This window comes from Sus scrofa, chromosome 17 (assembly GCF_000003025.6).
Source record: "Sus scrofa isolate TJ Tabasco breed Duroc chromosome 17, Sscrofa11.1, whole genome shotgun sequence".
Classification (NCBI taxonomy): domain Eukaryota; kingdom Metazoa; phylum Chordata; class Mammalia; order Artiodactyla; family Suidae; genus Sus; species Sus scrofa.
The window spans coordinates 34,760,017-34,782,061 of NC_010459.5; the positions used below are offsets into that span (position 1 = coordinate 34,760,017).

General features: G+C 46.6%; 1 protein-coding gene across 1 annotated transcript; it reads left to right on the top strand.

The window, feature by feature from the left end:
- Nucleotides 363-18,285, top strand: TBC1D20 (TBC1 domain family member 20). The gene is given in 8 exon segments (NM_001244620.1): nucleotides 363-542; nucleotides 7,314-7,499; nucleotides 10,432-10,512; nucleotides 13,568-13,754; nucleotides 13,909-14,010; nucleotides 15,200-15,341; nucleotides 16,298-16,485; nucleotides 16,751-18,285. Coding segments are annotated over 8 exon segments (1,212 nt in total). The 5' UTR covers nucleotides 363-472; the 3' UTR covers nucleotides 17,007-18,285.

A 22,045-nucleotide genomic window follows, 5' to 3' on the forward strand; every position in this document is an offset into this window, starting at 1 on the left:
AAGATACAGCGAAAAATTGTAGTTACTATATGCTTGGTACTGCTCTAAGCACTTTCCCAAGACCTCTTGTAAGTTCAGGGGCTTATCATCAGTTCCATTTTATAGATAAGGAAAACGAAACAAATGATAAAATCTCCTGAACACATTGTTCGAGGGCGCCACACTCCAAGAAGTTGAGCTGGAACTAACTCTGAGGGGTGTGCTCCCTGCGCGCTTCCGCTCGCCGCTCAGGGCGCCTGCGTGCGGGTCCCGGCGACCGCGGCCCTCCCCGCCGCCACCCGCCCCAGCGCAGCGGATGGTCACGTGCCGGCACGGGGCGGGGCCCGCGCGGGGACGCCTGCGCGCCGCGGGCTGACCAAGCCGAGCTTGGCCCGCGGAGCCGGCGCCGAATCCCGCGGCCTCAGCTGCAGCCGCGCCTTCTCTCTGCTCCGCCACCAGCCGGGGCTCGGGCCGGTGCCCGGGCCCCCGGGACATGGCCCTCCGGAGTGCGCAGGGTGACGGCCCCACGTCTCCTCGCTGGGACGGCGGCGCGGAGAAGGCAGGTACGGAAGCCGACGGGGAGCCGGGGAGCGGCCTGCGAGGACAGCCGCAGGGGCAGGGGACGGCTGCCGGAGGAGCGGGCCGAGGCGCGGGCGGCACCCGAGGGGACCGCGGGATGGGGGCCCCGAGACGAGCGCGCGGGGTGCGCCCGGGGCCGCGGCCGGGGTCGGGACAGTGAGGGAGGAAAAGGCGGACGGCCTGGGTCACGTCTGAAGGGGAAGAGAGCCTGGCATTGGGAGTCAGAGGATACTGAGGCGACCCGACGAACCCTGGCGGCAGACTCGGGTCCCCCGTGGGAAGGACGAGGCGGGGGCCCCGAGTCCGGCCTCGTCACATCTGGAGAGGAGAACTGGCTGTCCCTGAGAGCCGAGGCCAAGCCTCGTCCCCGGCCGGCCGAGACTGTCGGGCCACGTCTGCAGGTTCCCCGGGCCGCCTCCCTAGTGGTCAGGCCGGTTTCCCAAACTTCAGGTCTGGATCGACACGGCCTCCCTGGACCACAGATTTCTTTTCATTACCACGAAATTCACTCTTTAAAGTGTCCAGTGCAGTGGTCCTTAGTACACTGGCAAGGTGGTGCAACCATCGCACTGTCTTAATTCCACAGCATTTCTAATTCCAAAAAGAAAAGCCATCAGTCCCCATAGCCCATTCTCCACAGCTCCTGGCAGCCACCAGTCTATTTTCTGTCTCAATCTTGTGCCACCTCTTGTAATGTTATCTAATTGTGTGAAGAACAATTCTATTTTTTGTAATGTCTTACACTAAACAGTAATTTCCATGAAATCATGGTTTCTCTGGGCACTGTATTTTCCATTATGTTTTCCATACTGTTAATACAGGACAGTTCAAATTATTGTTTCCTCTTTACCAAGCAAAATACCCTTTTTTCCCCTCCCTGGGTTGGACTAAGGTCATTTTCCCACTTTTCCGTCTTTTCGTGGAAAAGATAATAGAACCAACCACATATTCAGCCCATGGTTTGATGAAGCACCAGGTATTCACATTTTGTCTCTGGGTTCATTCTGTTATCCCTCTTTTCTCCTGTTCTAATCCTGCATGGAAATGGGCTCACTCCTCATATTACTTCTCTGGGTCCTTTGGCCTTGTAACCCTTTGCTGGTGTTGTGTGACATCTGTCCTCATGGCATAATAGTCATTGCCCCAAGTGGTATGAGTCTTGTGACCTGTTGTAGTGTAAACCCTGTGCCTAGGCTGTGAGGCTTTTCCCCCTAGTTTCCTTGATTTTGCTTCTCTGGCTAAATGAGAGGAATTTAGAGATGAGAAGGGGTTTTCTTGTTTGTTTTTGTTTTGGGTTTTGTTTTGTTTTGTTTTGTTTTTTGCTTTTTAGGGCCACACTCTCGGCATATGGAGGTTCCCAGGCTAGGAGTCTAATCAGAGCTGTAGCTACCGGCCTACACCGCAGCCACAGCCACAGCCACCCAGGATCTGAGCCTCGTCTGTGACCTACATCACAGCTCACGGCAATGCCAGATGCTTAACCCCCTGAGCGAGGCCAGGGTCGAACCCGCAACCTCATGGTTCCTAGTTGGATTCGTTTCTGCTGCACCACAGCAGGAACTCCTTGTTCGTTCTTGCTTTGTCTTTAATCATGCTGGAGAAATGGCGAAGTTACTAACACTATAAACTCTCCTCTGTAAAGGTTATGATCAGATTGGTTACTCTCTAGAACATTTTTCTGCATTTTGGGGGTAAGGCAGTCTTTCTTCATGTGTTCTTGTCTTTATTTCTTAGGTAGTTAATGAATCTCTGCTGATTTGGGTACTGTTTGTTGAAACTAATTAGGACCTCCAAAACAGTTTGTTTTGTTTTTATAGGGATCTTTCTCAGAATAAAGGATTTCCTCTTCTACTGTCTTTCTCTGGTATAGATACGAAGTTCAAGCATAATTTTTTTTTCAGGCATCAATTTTTAAGTTAATTTCCAGCATCAGTATCAGGAGTTGAAGGGGGTGTCTTTATGTCTGGGAGGCTGTCCCTCTGACTGGCTTTTCCATTGTTTTGATTTAGGCCTCAGTTTGCTTACTTAACTTCTATTTGAAGACTCAGAGTTTTCTTGAGATGCAAGCTTAAACCAAATAACCATTATGCAATTTTGTACTGTCACATCAGGTTCGGTTATTAAGTATGTGGATCATTTGCCTGATCTAAGTCACTAATATTGTTTTTTTCCCAATATGGAAAGACTTTTAGAGAAAGTAAACTAGTGCTCATTTTTAGTCGTTGTCCTTTCCGGTATATTAAGTTCCGAAGCCAAATGCTTTTGGAGATGCCTGTTGCTTTGAGGAAGGAGAAATCTTGACCTGGGTTCCAGAGCCAGAGTTGAGAGGTTTGAGACAATAACAGATTCAGCCATCTTTTTTTTTGTCTTTTTGCCATTTCTAGGGCCACTCCCGAGGCATATGGAGGTCCCCAGGCTAGGGGTCTAATCGGAGCTGTAGCCGCCGGCCCACGCCGGCGATCCAAGCCGCGTCTGCAACCCACACCACAGCTCACGGCAACGCCATATCCTCAACCCACTGAGTGAGGCTAGGAATCGAACCCGCAACCACATGGTTCCTAGTCAGATTCGTTAACCACTGAGCCACAACGGGAACTCCCAGACTCAGCTATCTTTATCTGAACTGTTAGGAACTATTGTTTCGGTGCCTCTTATTTAAGTCATCATTTTGATGGAGAGCAGGCCAAGTAGGGCGTACACCACTCGTTTTTCCTTTGTTGAATGAAGTACTTTTCAGATGATTTATTTATAGCAGTGTCTTATATTTTGCAGCCAGCTGTAGGGTAGTCCTTCCATTCTGTCATGGTTATAAAAGCCAAGACCTTTACTCTAAAGGAATTTGGAAGATAGCAGCTTTGGAGTATATAAAATGCATCTGTCATATAAGTGGGGCAATTAAGAAATTGGAGAAGAAGGGATTCATGTATGCTATCTCCAGATGAAATGTAGGCTTTTATCCCAAGCCCAAATATAGCATTCCAAAGTCCAGAAACGTGTCCTATCCCAAAATCCATATCTTAAATGTCTTTTAAAATAGATAACTAGACGTTAATTTTTAACATTTTTTCCAAGCATCCCAAGCATAGCTCTAATTTTTTTCTTTCCGAGGTGAAGAGGATATGTGTAAATTAGTTGTTCACTTGAGACCTGCTCACTTTTTCTCCTTCATTGTGTAGTTTAGCAGTTGACCTTATCGCTGTGTAATTTATACACCTCCAGCTCGCTTGAGTTTTCTATTTTCTCCTCCCTTTTTGTGTCACAGTGAAAGCCTGTACATTAGGTGCAATACAATATTTGGTGTGGGGGCGGAACATGTAGGAATGCCTTCTTCATCTACCACTAACATTTAAATCACTAAAATATGGGACTGCAGAAGATGATCTGAACAGACACCAGCTAAAATCCACAGTTGAGCAGCATTCTACCCTGAGAATCACCAGTGGTTTTAGATAAAGAGCCTACAAATCTATTTAGAGTTGTACGGTGAGGGTATTCTTAACAGTAGTATGGGGAAAATAATGTCATTTACTCTAGGCCAGTGTTTCCAGAGGAACAATAGCTACGCTAAATTATATATTGAGTTCCCACAGAGCATTGGAATCAAGAAGATCGTAAATTTGAAATGCAGGAGTTAAATAGAATCCAGAGCATTTAGAGAAATAAGTATCAGAGCTGCAATGTGGGTTCAGAAGTACTTAAAATTCTGACATATTATTTACCAAAACCCACCGGAAATCCAGCTGATTACAAACAGTGTTATTTCCCCCAAGACACAAGCGAACGATTTTCCTTTTCCCCCAGATTGCTGAATAGCTTAAGTGAAAGAGGGGCAGGGTGGATATATGTCTAGACAAAATGAGGAAAATTTTCCATACTCTTAGCAAATAGGTTAATAAGATTTCTAAATGTCAGCTTACTCAAGAAATATTTAGTATTACCGCTTAAATGTGATTTTTTTTTTTCTTTTTAGGGCCACATATGGATGTTCCTAGGCTAGGGGAAGAATTGAAGCTGCAGCTGCCAGCCTACACCACAGCCACAGCAACGCCAGATCCTCTCCACGTCTGCGACCTACACCACAGCTCTCGGCAATCCTGGATCCTTAACCCACTGAGCGAGGCCAGGGATTGAACCATCCTCATGGGTGCTAGTCAGATTCATTTCCGCTGAGCCATGATGAGAACTCCCATTTAAGTATTTTCAATTTATGATGTGTGGAAAGTACCAGCACACTCTTAAGTTAAAAAAAATTTTTTTTAATATGTAATTTTTTCTTTGTTGGAAATTATCTCAATTCCTGCTCATATTTTGTCTCAGACTTTATATATGTTGTTATATAAAGTCTTGTTTGTTTCCTATTGTGTTCACGATCCCTCTTTGAAAACGTACAGCCTCCTCTTCCAAGGGATGGCCCTTTGACCCTTCTTCCCCTTGAGTGTGGGATAACCAGACTTTCTGGAATGCTCTCCCTTCAACACACGTCCTTGTGCAAACTATTCTTTAAGGAGGTACCAGAGTATATTCTTGGTGAAGCCTTTTCTGATTGCCTCAGAAGTAGTCATTTTTACCTCTGGATTTTTATATTTCTTTGTGATTCTGTTATGCATATATAGTAACTGTGCCCCCCACCACCAACTGTGAGCCTCTCAAGGGCTGGGAGGGAAGGAGTCATATTCGTATTTTTATTCCCAGTACAGTGCTTACTACAAGTAGATGCACATTAGTTGGGGGGCTGATAAATGAACGGATAGATTAATGGACAGGTGGATGGATGGATGGGTGGATAGATGGATGGATGGATGGCAGGCGAGACATGCCCAAGCCAAGAACTTGAAGCACTTTGTGAAGAACATTTGACTCGTTAGGTGCTGTGCTGACAGAGGGAATTAATTGGGACTTGATTTTTCATGATTTCTAGGTAGAGTAACCATTTAATTTTGCGTCCAACTCGGGACATTTTTGAGAGTGCAAGATAGCAGAAGGGGTTTACTCTGAATAGTTATGCCAGAACTATGGCTATAAACCAGAAATCTCTCAGACAAGCCGAAACAGATGGTGACCTGCTAGGTCACCAGGAGAAATGACAGTCTAGCCAGGAGAACAGGTTTACCTGGGTGAAAATGCACCTGCATTATTTTCCTGCCTGCACTTCCAATTGCAGGTTAATTCCAAACCAATCAGTGCCGCTGGTTATGTAGTTTATATCACAGCTGTCATATATAGGTAAACACGGCCATTAGTTCCAAGTTTTATTTGTGTTAATAATGTGCGGGTTTGTCAGTCTACAATTTGTAGACTGTTGCCTCAGAATAAAACATTACTGGAGTTCCCGCTGTGGCTCAGCGGAAATGAATCTGACTAATATCCATGAGGACACAGTTTCGATTCCTGGCCTCGCTCAGAGGGTTAAGGATCCGGTGTTGCTGTGAGCTGTGGTGTAGGTTGCGGATGTGGCTTGGATCTGGCATTGCCGTGGCTGTAGCGTAGGCCAGCAGCTACAACTCCGATTCGACCCCTAGCCTGGGAGCCTCCATATGCCTTGGGTGAGGCCCTAAAAAGACAAAAAAAAGGACATTACTGAGGAAAGCTGCTTAGTATCTGTCTAAGACTCATCTGCCTTCCGATGTTAGTCCCTGCTAAAGTCTAACATACTTCCAAAGATAGTCTTCCCTAAAACCTAGCCTGCCTCCCAGTGTTATCTTCCACTTTACACTAGCCCTAGTACCCTGCATCTAGTATGTGCTACATAAACATTTTTTAATGAACCCACTTACTGTTTAATGAAAGAGCCTGTGTTTCCTGTCTCCATGTCTTCCTTCTGCTCTCCCAGCCTCTCAGAATCCTACCCTTTCTTTGGAAATTGCACTCTTGCCTTCTCTGATTTGCCTGACCCACAGCAGTCTCTGAGTTCTTTGCTGTCTGCACATACCTTTTTTGGGCAATTATAGTGCACTGCTTTGTGACATCTCTTTGGTGTTTTGTTTAATTTTTCTTGTGTTTTCTGTTCCTTATACTAGACTTTCTGCATGAAGTCTCTGAGAGCCTATTACCTCATTATTTTTAATAGAAAAATTATAATATGATGCACATTAACCACAAATTCTCAATAAGTCTCCCAAAAGAGTAATTTAAACACAGTAAAATGCCTGTGTATAAATAACAAACTACCATATAAGTATGTAAGATGCTTAAAACATTACTTCCTGATCATCCATAATTAATATGATTGTTAAGAAACAGTTACTTTTTTGAGTTCCCTGGTGGCTCAGCAGGTTAAGGACCTGGTGTCATTGCTGTGGCTTGGGTCACTTCTGTGGAGTGGGTTCAAACCTGGCCCAGGATGTTCTGCATGCCATGGGTGGGGCCAAAAAAGACAAAAGAAAAAAACGTAGTATTGAATTTTGATGATACACATGTATATATTTTTCTTCTAAAAACAATAGGGAAAATTATATTAGGAGATATGTATGCTCTGTAAAGTTTAGTTTTAAGAAAGCCACAAGCATTCTATTAGGAAAACATAAACAATAACCGTTAGATATGCCTGAATGTACTGTGCATTTATTATAATTCCTTGTGTGTTATTTATATGGTATATCTCCTTAGTGTTTCACACACTGTATGCTAATTAAATATCAGTAAATTCACTTTAAATATACCTATCTGTACATCAAACCAAATAAGGAGATAGAGCCCTGAACAGAAAATGTACACATGCTGAATATGTGCCTAATGCCCTTTTCCTTGTTTTGCAGACTTTAATGCCAAAAAGAAAAAGAAAGTGGCAGAGATCTACCAGGCTCTGAACAGTGACCCCACCGATGTGGCTGCCCTTAGACGCATGGCTATCAGTGAAGGAGGGCTGCTGACTGATGAGATCAGACGGAAAGTGTGGCCCAAGCTCCTCAATGTCAACACCAGTGATCCACCTCCTACATCAGGTAACGCGGGAAGGGAGTGCTATGAGGGGAGCTTGTCTAGGAGGCAGGGAAAAAGAAGTCCAGGGTCTTTGTTTTTTATGCTCATTTCAAAGCAAGAGTAGATGAATAAACCTAGCATTTTAGGATATACTTGGGCCTACTCTGAAAATAAGACCAAACTGCTATGTAGAATTTTATTAAAAAATGGAATGAGCCTTTATTAGGTAGGTGAGTAGGTAGCTTTTACTGGCTAGGTAGGGGAGTTTATTAAAAATGCATATTCCAGTTTACATTCACTTAAAAGTGGGTTGTAGGAATCTAGAGTTTGCACAGTGGCTCAGCAGGTTGAGAACCCAATTAATATCATGAGGATGCAGGTTTAATCCCTGGCCTCACTCAGTGGGTTAAGGATCTGGCATTGCCACAAGCTTGGAGGTAGGTCACAAATGTGGCTCGGATCTGGTGTTGCTGTGGCTGTGGCATAGACCTCAGTTGCAACTCTCATTGGACCCCTGGCCTGGGACCTTCCATATGCCTCAGGTGTAGCCCTAAAAAGGCGGGGGGTGGAAAGTGGGTTGTAGGAATCTATATTCTCACAAGCACTCCACCTAATTCTGATGCAGATGGACTACGTTTTGAGAAATATGGACCTATGGGGAGAGATAATACCACTCCAGTCCTTTGAAAAAAAAAAAAAGCTTTTTGTAAGGAAATGCTAAGACCATTTTGAATTCTAAAATTCTATAATTCTGTGAAAAGCTATTACAGTTGGCCCTCCACATCTGAGGATTCCGCCAACCATGCATCAAAAATATTGCAGAAAAAAAAAAAAAAAGAAAACCTCTAGAAAGTTCCAAAAAGCAGAACTTGAATTTGTCTTGCTTTGTCAACTGCTTACATAGCATTTACATTGTATTAGGTTTTATAAGTAATCAGGAGGTGATTTAAAGTATATAGGAAGAGGAAGCGATTAACACATACTCATTACTATGTGTAAAATAGATGACTAACAAGGACCTACTGTATAGCACAGGGAGATCTACTCAAAGTTCTGTAATGACCTGTATGGGAAAGTGGATATGTGTATGTATATAACTGATTCACTTTGCTGTACACCTGAGACTAATACAACATTGTAAATCAAATGTACTCCAATAAAGTTTTAACTACTAAAAATAAAGTAATAGGAGGATGTGCAGGGGTTATATGCAAATACTATACCATTTAATATAAGGGACTTGAGCATCCATGGATTTTGGTATCCTTGGTGGTCCTGGAACCAGTCCCCCTTGAATACCAAGGGACAGGTGTACTTATTTGCAAGGCCCTTGTACTAAAAAAAATAGTTTCTTAGAATACAATGCAAAAAACAAAAGGAAGTACTTCCAAACAATGAATCCACATTGTCATTCATTCACTCCGCAAACATTATTGCTTTCTTGGCAAAAGTCCAGGTGCTAGGGATTCTTTCATTCATTTGGCAAGTACTAGCTGTGCTCCTAATGTGTGTAAGTACTAGAGATGATTAAAACAGCCTATGCCGGGAGTTCCTGTTGTGGCATAGTGGAAACGAATCTGACTAGGAACCATGAGGTTGCAGGTTCGATCCCTGGCCTCGCTCAGTGGGTTAAGGATCCGGCATTGCCACGAGCTGTGGTGTAGGTCACAGACGTGGCTCAGATCTGGCATTGCTGTGGCTGTGACGTAGGTGGGCAGCTATTGCTCCAATTAGACCCCTAGCCTGAGAACCTCCATATGCCTCTGGTGTGGCCCTAAAAAGACAAAAAAAAAACCCCAATAGCCTCTGCCAATAAAGTTCACACTGTCACAGTGTCGTGGTACAGCTGAGTAGATATTTTAAGTTGCCACTTATTATTATATTGTTGTCGTTATTGTTATTATCTTTGGAACCAGGCTGCCTCAGAGCAGTGAGCTTTTGGTTGGAAGGAAAAGGCATTGCCATACTCATACTGTAAATCCTGAGATGCTGTTCTGTCAGATTCCAAATTTCCCATATCTTTATAAGATGAAGTCTGTGTGTGAAGCCTGTATTGTACAGGCTCTTCTAGTGAGTTTTGATTTCAGTTATGAAGGAAATGTATACTCATTATACAGGTAACAGCTAGAGCCCGCCTCCTTACTTTCACCCCGTATTGGGCTTAGCACCTGAACACAAGTAGTCTCTCCTGTTTTGCAGTGTCTTAGTTTTAGAATTTCAGAGTTTATCTGAAATTTTTTTCTTTGTCGTTTTAGGGCCACACCTGCAGCATATGGAAGTTCCCAGGCTAGGGGTCTAATTGGAGCTAAAGCTGCTGGCCTACACCATGTTTGCAACCTATACCACAGCTCATGGCAAAGCCAGATCCTTAATCCACTGAGCGAGGCCAAGGATCGAACTCAAGTCTTCCTGGATACTAGTTGGGTTCGTTACCGCTGAGCCACGACAGGAAATCCCATAGAATCTTTGAGTTTACCTTAATACTCCTTTCTGAACAGGTCAGTGCTCTGTAGACTTTACAGATGTTAGAATTTTTCCAGTGGTTTCCACATTCATTATCTTCTTTGATCCACATAATAATCTGAGAGGGCTCCACTGCAGAGCTACACCATTTTACAGGGTGGGCTTTGAAATTCAGGGCAGCTCCCAGTGATACACAGTGGCAGCCTGCACTGGGCTCCTGGCTTCCTGGCTTCAGTGCCGCTCTTTCCACCTCATTCTGTTGCCTCCTGGATAAGCTGTGCTCCCTCCTCTTACTGTCATCATGACTTGCATGAAACAGCATGTTTGGAACTGAACCAAGGACTCCCTCTTCAAATGTGTCTTGAGTCATGTGCTCTTCAAGAAAAAGCAGCAGTGTGTCTTCCAGCCCTCTTGGGTTGTGTCAGAATGTTTTGCTCCTTAATTCGACTTCCCAGACGTTCCAGCAGTAACGTGTGCCTTTTCCTCCAATAGGGAAGAACCTGCGACAGCTGAGCAAGGACTACCAGCAAGTGCTGCTGGATGTCCGGCGGTCTCTACGGCGGTTCCCTCCTGGTGAGACGTGCTCTGGGTCTTCCTGGGCGGGGGGCTTCTGTCTCAGTCGCACTCACTTGCCTGTGTTGGTGATTGCTCGTTCCGGGAAGTTTCCATCCCAGCACAGAGCATGACCACATGCAGGATCCTGCCTCCCAGGGACCTGTTGTGCTCCCAGTCTGCTGAGTCATTCTTGCATTAATCCAGTCTGTTGGACCCCCACTGTGAAGGCCTGAGCCAAAAATAATTTCTCTTAGCCTAGAGGTGGTGAATGAGAAGAGGGGGTTTCTCCCCCACTTCAGAGCCACAGAAAAGACTTTATAGGAATTGAGACAGCCATTAGTCTGTCTGGCTTTAAAGAGCAGAATGGTTTGGAAGTGGTCACTCACAAGAACTATTAATATCTTCATTTGCTTAGATTTATAAATAGTGATGTCTTACATATACATATATTGGGGCCCTTGGCCTGGACGGAAAGCCAGTCACTACGTGGTAGAGAGTCTGTGCCTAAAATTGCCTCCTCGTTCCCAGGAGTAATGAGTAATTACTTTCACAATGAAGGAAACCAGGCAGTAAACCCGTGTTTTTTTGTTTTGTTTTTTTACTTTTTTTTAGGGCTGCACTCATGGCATATGGAAGTTCCCACCCTAGGGGTCCAATCAGAGCTGGACCCAGCTGCTAGCCTACACCACAGCCACAGCAACACCAGATCCGAGCCGCATCTGCGACCTACACCATAGCTCACACTGGACAAGGTCAGGGATTGAACCTGCATCCTCATGGATACTAGTCGGATTCATTTCTCCTTGCTACAGTGAGAACTCCAGTAAACCCATATTGATAATCAATTTCTCTTCCTTTGGCAATTCCACCTTTAGGTCCATGAAGAAAGGAGAATTGCTAGAGAGAACAGGAGCCTCTAAACCCACTGCTTCACTCTTCTGAACCTATGCTGTAGCGCTGGATTTTGTCTGTTAAAGGGTCTTCTCTCCTGCCTACACCCTTGAGCCCTGGAAAGGCCCTTGTATTCCAATGTGGTCGAACCATCTTGGTTGTGATAAAGTATATGCCTAGGGTCCAGTCCCCTTTTCCTGTCCCACTGGTCTTGAGGAGACCTCATAGGACAGATGCATCCCATATTTTTCCCCAGGCAACCTGTTTTCTCTCTGAACCCTTTATTCCTCTTCCTTTTATGTGACATCAGTCTATGATCTTCCTGTAGGTTGAACTTCCCATGTGGTTTCATATTCTTTTCACATTCATGTTCTGAGCTTGGCTGACCATTTTTATACTGAAAATTCAAATAAGGTTTGATTTTTTTTTTTCCTCTTAGTACCTGTCCAAGTGCTTGGTTTATTCCATTTTCTTTTTTATCTTTTAGAGTATGCCTTTTTGAGAAGTGGTGGGGCAAAATATGGCAAGAGATGAGCTTTACTTCCACCTAAAAACCTTTGTTCAATTTAGTCTGGGCCTTGCATTAGCTCTTTTCTCTCACAAGATCTATTTTTGACTGGAAAACCTAATGGTGTAGGAAGGCTGTGCTGTGTGCCATTCTTCAAACGCAGGTCATGAGGCCTGGGGTCGGCGTTTTTATGCTGAAAGCCAAGTGAGCTGAGGAGCCATGCCGACCACTGCCAGAACTGGGTGCATTCTCAGAAAGGGCTCCCAGGATGGGCTCCCCTGTTTCCAGCTGTATCTTTGGATCAAAGAGATCAGTACTAACTGTGATATTTAGTTTGGTTCTGAGGGGAAAATGCATCTCAAATTTTTTGTATTTATGTCATTTTATAACTACAGAAAAGTTACAAAAATAGGACAAAGAACTCCCCAGGTAGCTTTTACCCAGATTTCCTTCTATGTTTTTACTCTATTTGCTTTAGTATTGCTTTCTCTCTCTCCTCCAAACACACGCATAATTCTTTTCTGAACTATTTAAGAATAAATTACATACACGGTGCTCCTTCATCCCTAAATACTTCAGGTTTGTTTTTTTTGGTTTTGTTTTTGTTTTTGTTTTTTTTTAACAAAGCTCTTAGGAATTCCCTGGTGGCTGAGTGGGTTAGGGATCCGGCATTGTCACTGCTGTGGCATGGGTTCAATACCTGGCTTGCAGATGTGGCCAAAAAAAACCCCAGAGAACCCCGACTCTTTTTTTTTTTTTTTTTTGTCTTTTTGTCTTTTTGCCATTTCTTGGGCTGCTCTCGCGGTCTTTTTAGGGCTACCCTGGCGGCATATGGAGGTTCCCAGGCTAGGGGTCTAATCGGAGTTGTAGCTGCCAGCCTACGCCAGAGCCGCAGCAACGCAGGATCCGAACCGCATCTGCAACCTACACCACAGCTCACGGCAACGCCGGATCCTTAACCCACTGAGCAAGGGCAGGGATCGAACCCGCAACCTCATGGTTCCTAGTCGGATTCGTTAACCACTGTGCCACCACAGGAACTCCAACCCCGACTCTTATAATCACGCTTGGAGTTCCTATTGTGGCTCAGCAGAAATGAATCTGACTAGCATCCATGAGGACCAAATTCCATCCCTGGCCTCGCTCACTGGGTTCAGATCTGGCATTGCTGTGGCTGTGGGGTAGGCCAGCAGCTGCAGCACCAATTCAGCCCCTAGCCTGGGAACGTCCTTTATAGTTTATGCTAGGCCAGTTATCATATAAAGTTTCCCTCAGTTTGGGTCTGTCTGGTATTTCCTCCTTCAAAGATTGAGGTGTCTTGATAGGAATTCCACTGACACGAGGCTGAGTTCTCTTCACTACAGGGCATCAGGAGGCACATGCTGTCCAGTGGTCATACCACTGGCAGTGTGAACTGTGGCGACTTGGTTAAGGTGGTGTTGGCTGGGTCCCCCGCTGTCAGGTTGCTGGTCTGTGGATCTTTCCTGTGTGCCAGATGGTATCAACAGTGTGTGGACCTGGAATGGGTTGCCCAGTTGTAATTTATTGTCTTTCATTGAACACTTTCTCTGCAAAGCCACCAGCGGCTGTCTTCCTAGCCTTGCCAGCGAGCTTCCTAGCCTCCTAGGCTGCCTGCCGCATTCAGGTGCGTCTCCCCTGCCCTGCCCTCCCCAGGCATGCCAGAAGAGCAGAGGGAAGGGCTGCAGGAAGAGCTGATCGACATCATCCTCCTCATCCTGGAGCGCAACCCTCAGCTGCACTACTACCAGGGCTACCACGACATCGTGGTCACGTTTCTACTGGTGGTAGGCGAGAGGCTGGCCACATCCCTGGTGGAAAAATTGTCTACCCACCACCTCAGGTACCAGCACAAAGGAGCTTCGCTCCTCAAGCCCCCCTGGCGGTATCTCTTCAGCCCGGCCCATTTTCTAGTTCGAGGCCCACTCCACCCTGCCGGCCCCCACCCCTGATTTAATGTTTGGTCTGACCAAGCTCGTTGGATTGTCTCCCTCTAGGGATTTCATGGACCCAACAATGGACAACACCAAGCATATATTAAACTATCTGATGCCCATCATTGACCAGGTGAATCCAGAACTCCATGACTTCATGCAGAGGTATATATGTGTCTGCATTTATGTGTGTCCACACACATGCGCACACACCCCCCTCTTCAGCTTCCTCCTCGCCTTTGTTTATTCCTCACAAATCTAGCTCAGTTGTATCATCCCCTTATGTTGATTAGTGTTAAGTTCTTCCGAATTGTCCTTTCCAGTTACCAGCACTCTGGATAAGTCAATTCTGTACACAGTCTTGGAACACTTTGTGGGTGCTGTGCTCTTTAAGGGATACAGGAGATGTCACAGCTCATGCCCTTGAGGAGTTTACATCTAGTGGGGAGAGGTGGACAAGGTAAGTATGCAGAGGTAGACTTTGAGGTTATTGCCGCCAGAGAAGCACAAAGTCCTGTAGGATCCACAGGTGAGAGAGACAAGGTGAAGGTAGTTTTCTTCACCTCATACCAAAGAGAAGAAATACTTCTTTGCAAATCTTATGTGACTTTTCTCTTCTCTTTAGTTGGAAATGTGTCCTTGGCCATTGCCTGCCTCTCTCTCTCTTCTTTTAAATAATGGCTGTGTCTTAAGGTGTTTCAGTCATCTCATGTTTACTATAAAATTAACACGGTTTTCAAGCCTGAGAATATTGCCTGTGTCCTCCCAAAAGGGAGCGACTTTTTCAGAAGGAAAATCATGGTATAATCTCTGGAAACAGCTGATTCCTGTTCCTGTAGTTGACATTTTTGACATTTGTTGGCCATTAGGAGAGCCTCCGGGGAGATAAGGCAACCTGGGCCCCAATGTGGTATGAGTGTCATAATGTTGGGTATATTGTAAGGACACTTTCTTTTTTCTTTTTAGGACCGCTCCTGTGGCATATGGAAATTCCCAGGCTAGGGGTTGAATCGGAGCTACAGCTGCCGGCCTACACCACAGCCACAGCAACAGGAGATCCAAGCCGCGTCTGCGACCTACACCACAGCTCACGGCAAAGCTAGATCCTTATTGAGCGAGGTCAGGGATCGAACCTGCATTCGCGTGGATCGTGGCGGGTTCATTAACTGCTGAGCCATGAAGGGAACTCCTATTGTAAGGACTTTCTATTTTGTGAAGAGAAGATGCTTGATTTGTAGGTGGCTGAATTTTCCAGAAAGCGCATTTCCCAAATGCACTGAGGACAAAGAAGGCGCAGGGAGGGAGAAGGCTTGACGCAAAAGGGAAGCTAACATCTGGACTTCCTTGCTCCTAGTGCTGAGGTGGGGACCATCTTTGCGCTCAGCTGGCTCATCACCTGGTTTGGGCACGTCCTGTCAGACTTCAGGCACGTCGTGCGGTTATACGACTTCTTCCTGGCCTGCCACCCGCTGATGCCCATTTACTTTGCAGCTGTGGTAGGTACAGACCATGAGCCAGTCACTAGGTGTGCACCCCCCAGGCCAGCTTGATCATTTTCCCTAAAGACATGCCCAGTGGTTATGGAAAGATGCAAAAGACAGCACTTGGCAGGCTGGCGTCCCTGGGCACTGTTCTGTAGAATGGCAATGGCAGAGTCATGGGAGAAGAACGTCTTCTGTGTAAAACTAACTTTGGGAAATGCTGGTTAACAAAGTTAAGCAGATTTGTTTACTGCTTGATTCTTCTGAACCTTTAAAATGCTCATGTGCGTTATGAATTATCAATGTTTCTTTTTTTGGCCATGCCCATGGCCTGTGGAAATTCCCAGGCCAGGAATTGAATCCGAGCTGCAGCTGCGGCAATGCCGGATCCTTAACCTGTTGCACCACAGCAGGAACTCCTATCAGGGTTTCTCTTGACATTGCCTGGACCTAGTAGAAAGGGCCAACTTCTGGGTTTAAGAAAAGAAGTGTTTAGGTATTATGATAGAAAGTTGAGATGTCTTTTATCAGGGTTGGGGACTTCCGTTGTTAGAAGGCCCTGAATCGTCAGGCATGAGGCTGGAGGTGGGGGCTCACAGCGTTCTTCATTGTTCTTTAAAGGGAGCAAGACCATTCTCTCTATGTTGTTTGAACTGCTCCGTCTGTGCTGGAGTTCCAGGAATCTCCAGTAATCCCTCTCCTTCCTTCCTCCTAAAAGATCTGCCTTCATGTAATTAGGTCAGCCTTTCACATCAGAGGGTGGAAGTTTTGCCTCTTAGCAGGAAGGTCTAGCCAGTGGGAGAAACACTCAGATACGTACATCATTACTTCCCAGATGGATACAAGACTTTGCTGAATACTTGAAGTGAGCCCTGCTCATTACCAATTTAAATTCATCTTTAAGGAGAACGAAATGAAGTGGCCAAGGCCCTGTATGTTCTGGTCTCTGATGCGAGCCTCGCTCCCCACAGATCGTGTTGTATCGAGAGCAGGAAGTCCTGGACTGTGACTGTGACATGGCCTCGGTCCACCACCTGTTGTCCCAGATCCCTCAGGACCTGCCCTATGAGACGCTGATCAGTAGAGCAGGAGACCTCTTTGTGCAGTTTCCCCCGTCCGAACTTGCTCGGGAGGCAGCTGCCCAGCAGCAGGCCGAGAGGTGAGTGCGGCCGAGGCCCAGGTTGAACAGGGTGTTGTTAAGTGAGCAAAAATGTGGAAGATTGTGTCGGGTGGGGACAGGGCTGAGGGTGCTTGTTTCCAGAGACCTGTGCCTGAGCCAGCACAATCCCCACTCATGACTTCATGGGCCTTTTAAAGAAGAGTTTTCGGAGCAGTGGATGGCTCTGCCCTCAGACTGTTTAATCTAGGTTTTTTCCTTCCTCTTTTATCCTCTTTCCTTCTTTCCGTCTCCATCTCCTCTGCAGAACGGCAGCCTCTACCTTCAAAGACTTTGAGCTGGCATCAGCCCAGCAGAGGCCTGACATGGTGCTGAGGCAGCGGTTTCGGGGACTTCTGCGGCCTGAGGATCGAACAAAAGATGTCCTGACCAAACCAAGGACCAACCGCTTTGTGAAGCTGGCGGTGATGGGGCTGACGGTGGCACTTGGAGCGGCTGCTCTGGCTGTGGTGAAGAGTGCCCTGGAGTGGGCCCCAAAGTTTCAACTGCAGCTGTTTCCCTAAATGCCAGAGAAGACACTTCCTCTAACATGACATCAAGGTCTCACCCTTCCATGGACCGACTGGGAGGGGGTGGAATTTCCTTTATTAAAAGGGTTTCTGTCGAGGGTTTTCTATTCCTGCCACCCTTCCCCCACCCCATCCATGGTTGCCTTTGCTTCAGAGGCCAATTGCAGAGCCTGTGTGACGCGGGCACCTGGGGGCCTGAGCACAGAACTCTTTCTCACTCACAGTGGGCTTCTGAGCGGGCGCTCCACGGCCTCCTCTTGTATTGGAGGGAATGGGTTTCTGTAGCTCACAGCTGCCTTTGGAACCCACTGGGCCTGGTCACCGGGGGGCATCTTAGCTGGACCACTGAATGCCCTTCTGGCGGCTCCTTCTATCCGTCCTGTCTGCTTCAGCTGGACAAAGAAGTCAGACCTTGGAGTGAAGGCGAGGGGGCAGAGGAGACTAGCCCGGGAGCAAGATTGGCCCCTTCTGAGAATAGCTCCACTAGCTGGTCAGAAATCTAAGCGACATATGTGAACTAGGTTACTCGGTAAATCTTATTTTCAGCCTAGAACTCACTTGGGTGTTTCCAGTCAGACAAAAAGGAATGTTAAGTTTTAGGGCCCAGACATCAGCTGGCTTTGCCTTTTTTTTTTCTTTCTATTCTCTTCCACAAGCCACACAATGATGCTTATAAAAGACACTTTTACTACTATTTTTAGAACTACATACATCCAACATGTAAAGTGCTACTATTTTTAGAATTATATACAGCCAACATGTAAAGTACCCTCACTTTTAAATAGTTCCTTCTGGAAAAAAAAAAAAAAAGAAAGAAAGCTCTCATCAGAAAGATGAGCTTCTGAAATGCTGAGTTTCTTTTCTGCTCAGTTGTGTAACATCTCACTTTAGCCAGAGTCACTGTTTATGAACAGCCCCCTACTTCCTTGTCCAGCTTTCCTTCCTTCCTTCCTGTTTCCTCCCGTTTTTCTCTCAAGTAGGCACCTACTTACTACTTTGGCTTGTTGTGGGGGTTTGACTCACCTCCTCAACTGCTGGTCTCTCCTTCCTGGTTGGAAATGTCATTGGGAACTTGCCAGTGCCCAGAAAGGGACAAACTGCAGCCTGGAGAGTGTGTTGGGAGCCAGGGACAGCCAGCTTCCTACCACAGGCTTCCTGAGGACTCTCTAGGCCTTAGGGAACAAGACGGATCATTCACTTCTTCAGTACAGCTTTTCCTGTAAGCCAAGCCAGGTTTGTTTTAGATTAACTGTGGCTTTAAAAAAAAAAAAAAGTGCCTTTTGCTGCTTTGAGGAATTGAGGTGTACAGTATGAAGCAGCCGTGTACTTTCGTTTTCCGGTCTGTTGCGGGCACTGTTCTCTCTTGGCAGGTGTTTTCTTAAACGTGCCAGAAGCACACTACCCACCACAGTCAGACCTCTGCTTCCTCCCCGTACACCCATAGTGTGCAGAGTGGAGGGCCTTTGGTTTGGCAAGAGCCGCGAGCCCAGAGTGCTTAGGAGAGGCGTCTCTCTACCCTTGAGTTACACTAAGCACTTTACAGCCAAAAAAAAAAAAGCTCAAAGTGATGGATCATTCTCCATAGCAGGAGTCCCAACTGGGCTGAGTGTGATGCCGATGATTAATCTAGAAAATGGTAGATTCATCAAGACAAAGGAAATTCTGCTAGGATCCAGATGATGTGACAGGTTCTCCCACAGTAAGTTTGTCCTCACATCCTCTTTCCAGACGGACAGCATCAGCCCCCCTGCCGAAGACCCTTGGGCCTGTCTGTAAATAAGGAATTGATGGGGAAGAGGAAAGGGGGTGCATGTGATCAGGAGCCCAAGGCCACAGCTTTTTGTTTTTTGTTTTTCATTTTATGGCCACACCCGTGGCATATGGAAATTTCTAAGCCAGGGATTGAATCCGAGCCTCAGCTGCAGCAACCCTGGATACTTGCCGGGCTGAGGGTAGAACCCCAGACTTCTGCAGCAACCCATTTAACCCACTGCACCACAGCAGGAACTCTGCCAGGGCTTTTTGGATCCCAGGAAGCAGGTGGCATTTGCTACCGTTGTGGCCTAGGAAGGAGAAAGTTCACTTGTTTCATAGCTTTGCTAACCACAGGATTCTCCCCTGCCAATGAGAAGAAAGCATTATCTTTTTACCTTCAGGTGGTTTACTATTCTGTAAAGAATCTGTGTAAATATTTTGTACAGAGCCTGTATGAAATAAATAGCCATGTATGGTTACTGATCTCTTCTGTTGTTCTTGTTGAGAGTGGCTTGATGTCCTTTGCTGTCCACCCTGACCTGGAGTTGTGCTATGCTCTGTGGACTCTGGGTTGGCTTTGACTTGTCTGAGAGCTTGGACAATACCTGCAGTCCTGTTTCTGTTTCACCTTCTTTACTGTTTCCTTGACCCAGAGGGGAGACATGAGGGGGCTGAAGGCTGAGCAGGCATCACTCATTTCCTTGACCGTGACTCACCACCGCAGGCCAGCTGCCTGTGCTGTCCTTTGGTTTGACTTGTGGAGGACACAGGGCTGGCCAGGACAGCAGTGAGGTGCACTAAAGGGGCAGTTTGTTTTCAGTGGCAGTTTCATAGAAGTTGAGAATTTTGATAAATGGAAAACTGAAGGAAAGGTGTGTGTGTGGTATAATAAATATTTGGGTTTTGTCCCCAGTTCCCCTAAAACTCTTAGAATTTCCTGAGTGATGCGAGTGTCTTTTGTTTAAAATTTCCTTTGAATCCTACCTGAGTTTATGCTAATGAGGTGACTTAAGGTAGGACCCCTAGATAACCTTAGGGTGGGACAGGTCACCAGAGAGAGCAACTTTCAGCCCCATCCACTGAGCTGGGAAGGGAGGGGAGGGGAGGTTGGACATGGAGCTCTGCAAAACAAAAACTCCGAGTTGAGTTCCAAGATTCGGAGAGCTTCTGGGTTGGTGAACAAAACAAAGTGCTAAGAGGATACAAAGCCTGAGAGGGCTTGGGGGAAACGCACCCGCTTCCCCCATCCTTGCCTTATTCATCTCTCATTTGGTTGTCCTGAGTTGTGTCCTTTACAATAGATCAGTACACATAAGTAAAGTGTTTTCTTTCTTTCTTTTTTTTTTTTGTCTTTTTAGGGTCACAACCACGGCATATGAAAGTTTCCAGGCTAGGGGTCGAATCAAAGCTACAGCTGCCGACTTACTCCACAGCAACTTGGAATCTGAGCCGCATCTGCGACCTACACCACAGCTCATGGCAACACCAGCTCCGTAATCCACTGAGTGAGGCCAGGGATCGAACCTGCTTCCTCATGGATACTAGTTGGGTTCATTACCACACTGAGCCACGATAGGAACTCCAGTAAAATGTTGTCTTGAGTTCTATAAGCCCTTCTAGCAAGTTGAACACAAGAGGGTTTTGTAGAAACCACTGAGTTTGCAGCTGGGCATGCAGCAGTGTCAGGGGTCTGGGCACCCCATCTGCAGGTGGGTCTGAAGTGGGTCAGCCTTGTGGGCCTGAGCCCTTTAACTTGGGGCATCTGATGCGAACTCCGGGTAGTTCGCATCAGAACCGTATTGAGTTGTTGGACACCCAGTTGGAGAATTGAAGTGGTGTCGGAAAATACTGCACAACATGCAAGGCTGAAGGGAAAATAGTGTAAAAATAGTAGCTGAAGTTCCCTTTATGGCTCAGCGGTTGGCAAACCTGACTAGTATCCATGAGGATGTGGGTTCAATCCCTGGCTTTGCTCAGGTGGGTTAAGGATCCAGTGTTGCCTTGAGCTGTGGTGTAAGTCACAGACGAGGCTCAGATCTGGCTGTGGTGTAGGCTGGCAGCTACAGCTCCAGTTCATCCCCTAGCCTGGGAACTTCCATATGCTGTGGGTGGGGCCCTAAAAAAATTTTTAAAAGAAAAAAAAAATAATAGTAATAATAGCTGAATAAAAAGTGGGTGTTTTGTTGAGAACTGGAATGGGCAATGCCAATGGAAAGGTACTTGGGGTTCAGGCCGGGGAGAGCTTTTAGCTCCATGGAAGGGAGTTGTGATTCTTTCTCTGGGCAGTTTGGGGGTGAGGATGGGCCGTGATCAAAACTGAGTTTGGAGAGAGGGTACTGGTGACAGGATGGCAAATATATTCCTTCCTGGCTGTGTGAGCTTCTCCAAGTCACTACATCTCTAAAATTCATTGTCAGTGGCCATAAAATAGGGATAGTTCCATCCCACATGGGCAGTTTAATGAACTGATGTTTGTGAAAACGCTTTACAAACTGAAGTTGTGCGAGTGGTTTTGTTCCCATTTCAGTGAACATCTTTTGATCTATAATTGCCTTGCACTTGGGCCCCAGATTACGTGGTGACTGAAAGAAGAATAGGCTGGAGGCTTTTGCCAAATCGGCCTGGCGTGCTTTCTGCCCTTTGCCCTACTGTCCCCTCTATGTTTGCTGCTGGTGGCTCCTGCTGCCTTTCCCCCGTCCTCACAAAGGCCATTTACTTGCTAGTGTCTTTTCTCCAGACTTAGATATGGTGGAATCTGCCCAGCAGCCTTTGAGAGCTGGCAAGGCCGTGGGCTGGCCTCCAGCTTCCTGCATTATAAGCGAGCGGCTTTCGTGGCAGCCCCAGACACTAGAAGACACGTGTTACTCTGGCACGAGCTGCAGGGCCCACACGCCACTTCCTGCCCACAGCAGCTGCTGTTTATCTGAGCAACATGCTTCCCCTCGCCTTCTGCCCCTGGAGAGAAAGACTTTGTGGTACAAGAACATTTGGAACCTCCTGCTGCTTCCTCAGCAGGCCCCGGTCCAAAGCCCATGGGGTTTGGCTCAAGTCTGCCCTGGGGAGTTGGGGCTGGGGCCTGGCATGGGGTGACCCTTTGGGAGTGGGAGGCACCTCCGCTTGACACAGCAGTAGGGAGCACTTGTGAGCCTGCCCATCTTTCAGCTGCTGGCATGGCACCAAAGGCTAGAACCCCGGGACAGCTCTGCACCCCTCCATTTGCCCTCCTGACCCCCAATCTGGCCACAGCACACACACACTCACTGCCCACCTTGATGTGA